Source organism: Otolemur garnettii, unplaced genomic scaffold (assembly GCF_000181295.1).
Source record: "Otolemur garnettii isolate 467f Iridium unplaced genomic scaffold, OtoGar3 scaffold00003, whole genome shotgun sequence".
In the NCBI taxonomy this organism is placed as follows: domain Eukaryota; kingdom Metazoa; phylum Chordata; class Mammalia; order Primates; family Galagidae; genus Otolemur; species Otolemur garnettii.
In genome coordinates, this window is record NW_003852398.1 from 27,658,488 (window position 1) to 27,662,693 (window position 4,206).

At 34.1% G+C, this 4,206-nt stretch overlaps 1 protein-coding gene across 1 annotated transcript in view; it reads right to left on the reverse strand.

The window, feature by feature from the left end:
• SPINK13 (serine peptidase inhibitor, Kazal type 13 (putative)) overlaps window positions 1–2,803 on the reverse strand; it is an 11,032-nt gene extending 8,229 nt beyond the window's left edge. The window contains exon 1 of the mRNA XM_003782276.1: window positions 2,734–2,803. Coding sequence (XP_003782324.1) covers window positions 2,734–2,803 — 70 coding nt within the window. The remainder of the gene's footprint in view (window positions 1–2,733) is intronic.
• Window positions 2,804–4,206: the final 1,403 nt, after the last annotated feature.

The window sequence follows — 4,206 nt, forward strand, 5'->3', positions numbered from 1 at the left end:
CCGAAACACAAGAAGCATGGAGACTAATGAGGTTGGTTACCTAGAGAATAACAGGGAGAGTGGTGCAGAAGGGAAAGGGTTTGGGGGCAATGGCACTTTGAACATAGCTTTTCATTTACTTTGTTTCATTTTCCTTAGGTTCATAATAAGTTCAAATGGTTATTTTCTTTAGCGGTGCATTATGGGTTATTCAGTTTTCTAATATTAGGGGGGTTTTCAAAGTAACTCCTTTTTCCACTAGTGAGAAATCTATCTTTTATTGTTTACAATATATTTACTTATGTGCTCAATCATAAATGAAAATTAGGCAAATTTAAGGAGGTGGTCAACTTTGGAGGTTCTACTGTATGTCCAAACTTATATTCTGCACTTTAAGTATGTTAAAATTATACTGACACAGTTTATTATGTGTCAAATACACCTGAATTTAGTTTATAAAATATGTTCATTAAAGCTGTAGATAAATATATTTAGATTTTAGAGGGAGAGAATTTCCTTAACAAAATACTGAAAAAGAAGGCTTGTTACAAATGAAAAGTTTGACAAAGCTGACTTTTCAATGTTAGGAATTTCTACTCATCAGTAACACTTACTCAAGGCCATCAAAAGAAAATTTAAAATCTGAGAAAAGATATTTATACAAATGTCCACAAAGATTTGTATCATGATATAGGTAGACAGATACATAATCGCCTAGATATTTGCAACATAAATTTAAGCAATTCAGTAGGAAAAAATGGCAAAAATAGGTATAATGCAAAAGAATAAACACACGTTGCCCATCAATTTTATAATGATTCTAAACTTGGTTAGCAATCAGGGAAATGCAAATCAATATGAAAATGAGATTAGATTGACTAAAATTTTAAAGGATTAGGTGATATCAAATGTGAAGATCATGTGGATTTGTAGGCTACGTTATAGTTTAATTATGAAATGTTCATTTATGCAGCAACTTTGGAAAATTAGCTGACATTTTCCTATAATTATAACAATTCATACACCATGTGACATAGCAAAACTACTCTTAGATAGGTATCCAAAAGAACCTTGCCCATGTGCATCAAAAAACATGCACAAGAACATTATCAGCTCTGTAAGAAAACCAACTGCTTATCAAGAGAAGAGGAAAGAAGTTAGGTTATATTCACACACTAGGATACGTGTATTTCTCATCAATAAAACTGAAATGATAGCTGCACATAAAATATGTATAAATTTAATAATATGCAGGGAAAAATACGCTTCAATTATGATTCTCTCTATATAATGTTGAGTAAAAATGTCCTACAAGACAAATTATATAACTTTGTATAAGCTTTAAAAGGATTCTAAAGATACACTTCCCACAATGTGCAAAAATAAGAAAACTATGATGAAACAAAAAAAAGAGAAGAATAGACAGGTTAGAATGGTGGATCCAATGCCCTTTTCTGCCTTTATCCAAGGATGTTGGATCACTGACAATCACATTTCTGGTCTCAAACTTTTGTCAGTGATTTAGATTTTTCCAGGAAGAATACGTTCATGGTACTTACTGATGGGACCCAGTTATATTTCTTGAACCGAGTACTGTGATTAATCCAATTTATCTAACTGAGGCTTATTAAAATAATAAAGTATATTTTGGAGAACCTACATATACCAGATAATTGATGGTAGCTATATTTTAACATTCATGCATTGAGTATTTAATATGGATCATTTATTTAAGAAAAATTTGGAAATGCATAAGTGAGTGAGATATGCAGATACTTTCCTAGTGTGAAACTTATTGCAAGTATATAGTTTTTATTGCTTCTGTTGGGAAATGTCACAAACTTAGTGACTTAAAATGAAACAAATTTATTATCTTATAATTCAAGAGGTAAGAAGTCTTAAAATCAAGATTTTAGCTGAGATGCATCCCTTCTGTAGTTTCCAGGGAAGATTGTATTTCCTTTAACTTTTCTAGCTCCTTTGGGCTACCTGGATTGCTTGGCCCAAGGCCCTTTTCCCTGCATCTATCTCCCCTCTGCTTCCATTGTCACATGTTTCTGACTTGGGTCCCTCTGTGTTCCTCTTAATAGGAATCCTTATAATTATTTTGGTAATAATCACCTAAATAATGCAAGATAATCTTTCTATCTCAAGGTCTTTAACTAAATCACACTGTAAAGTCTTTTTGGCCACTGAAGGTAGCATCTTTATAGGTTCCTGTGTTTAGAACTTGGACATTTAGAACTTGGATATGGGAGGCCAGTATTCTGTCTATAATAGCAGGCAACATGAATTTTACCTTTATGCTTATAGGGTTTTTATTACTTAACTGTGAACGCATACAACTCAATAACCTAATATCATTCACACAAAACATCGTTTATTCTTCATTTACTTCCATTATTATACTAAGAGAACTGTTTTAAAGCCCAGACGAAAAAGGTATTTTTTTAGAAATTATATTCACACAATGTATTGCTTACAATGGAAACATTGCAATTTTCTCTGCTCTAGATGATTTTTTTTAATCAACGAAATAGAAATGAGGATAAGAATCCACAATGTAGAAAACAAGTCTAGTTTTTTCATTAAAGGAAATACTTCTTAATAATACCCAATTTGGATCATTAAGCCCAAAGGCCTACATTTCAGCAAAACATTAACCACATAAAGTCACAAATGACATTTTCTTTTATTTCCTACAACTTTTGGCAAATCAGATATTTATATCCCCAACTCTCTAAGGTTGCTCACCTGAGATATCGGTATGTGCCAAAGGAGAGCATATCAGGAAAAAGACGATTTTGTGGGGAAAGGCAGCCATTAGATTTCATATAATATCGTTCTTTGGGGAGGCCTGTGAAAATGACCAAGACAGTTTATTATTAGTGTCTTCCACAGATGGCTTTCTAAACACGAGAAACCACCCTACATGATGCCATTGCCGTACACTTGGTTATGGTAATCGCACACTGGCCTAGCATCTAGGAACTCAGGTCTCAGAGAGCTCCTCTGCTTTGGAAAAGGAGAGAAAAACCATAAAAATAATTTTCTTTTTCTACCAGCACCCAGTTTCAATCATAGTCCTGGCCTGGAAAAGAAATTAGACTCAAGACTCATCAGGGCCAACCCAAGTCATGTGACATATTCACACAATGTACTATCTTAGCTTGTTAGTGAATATAGACACTCAGAGAAATTGTCGTAATGCTGAAATAACTGGTGTTAACTGAGGGATGTCCCATACAACCTGGGGCATGTCACTCTAAAACACAAGCCATTTCATTCCCTGGGATGGACCCATTTCTTCCACACTGAAACCTTTACTTCATAGCCCAATTTCTACTTGACAGTCCAGTCACAAAGGCTCAAACACAAAAAATGGATTAAAAATAGAAATGTTTTTCCTGGGGAACAAAAATTCTGTTGTTGATTGAATTTTCATCTTGGCTATGGTTGGCAAATACAAAGGTTACTAATTTGACACTCCAATCAACTCAGAAATGGATTAACACATTGTGGCAAATACAAAGGCTACTGATTGGCCATTACAATCAACTCAGGAATCAATTAACAAATAGCGACATATGCATACCATAGATAGTATTCAGCCCTAAAAAGATGGTGACATCACATCTTTTGTATTAACCTAGATAGAGTAGAAACACATTCTTCTGATTAAAGTATCACAAGAATGGAAAAACAATTATCCAATGTACTCCATACTAACATGAAGCCAGTAGACCATCTAAGGCATGCCCATGTAGGAGAAAAACTCATTTCAATTCAAGTTAAGGGGGGGGGGAGAGGGAAAGGGGTTGGGGGGCTCCCAACGAATGGGCATGATGTGGGGGTGTTTGGGACACATTCTAGTGCGAGTCGTTAACTACAAGAGGGACTCTACCTAACAAATTTAAAGATGTTGACCTGGTTGTTTGTACCCTCACATTAATCTGAAAAAAAAAAAAAACAAACATAAATATGTCATCTGTTAAAATAAATTATGTCTACTTTCTCTGAAACAAGAATCAGAATATATATATCTTCATAATTACCTACCCATGTATATCCATATCTATGACCTTGAAATGATTTATTGCCATGAGTGAGGTGCTAGAAATCGCAGAGTTTGGAGTCAGAGATACAGGCATTCAAATTCTAAACTGAACATCTCTTAGAAGTATGAGACTCAGAACAAGTATGAACTTCATAAGATATTGAGATAAT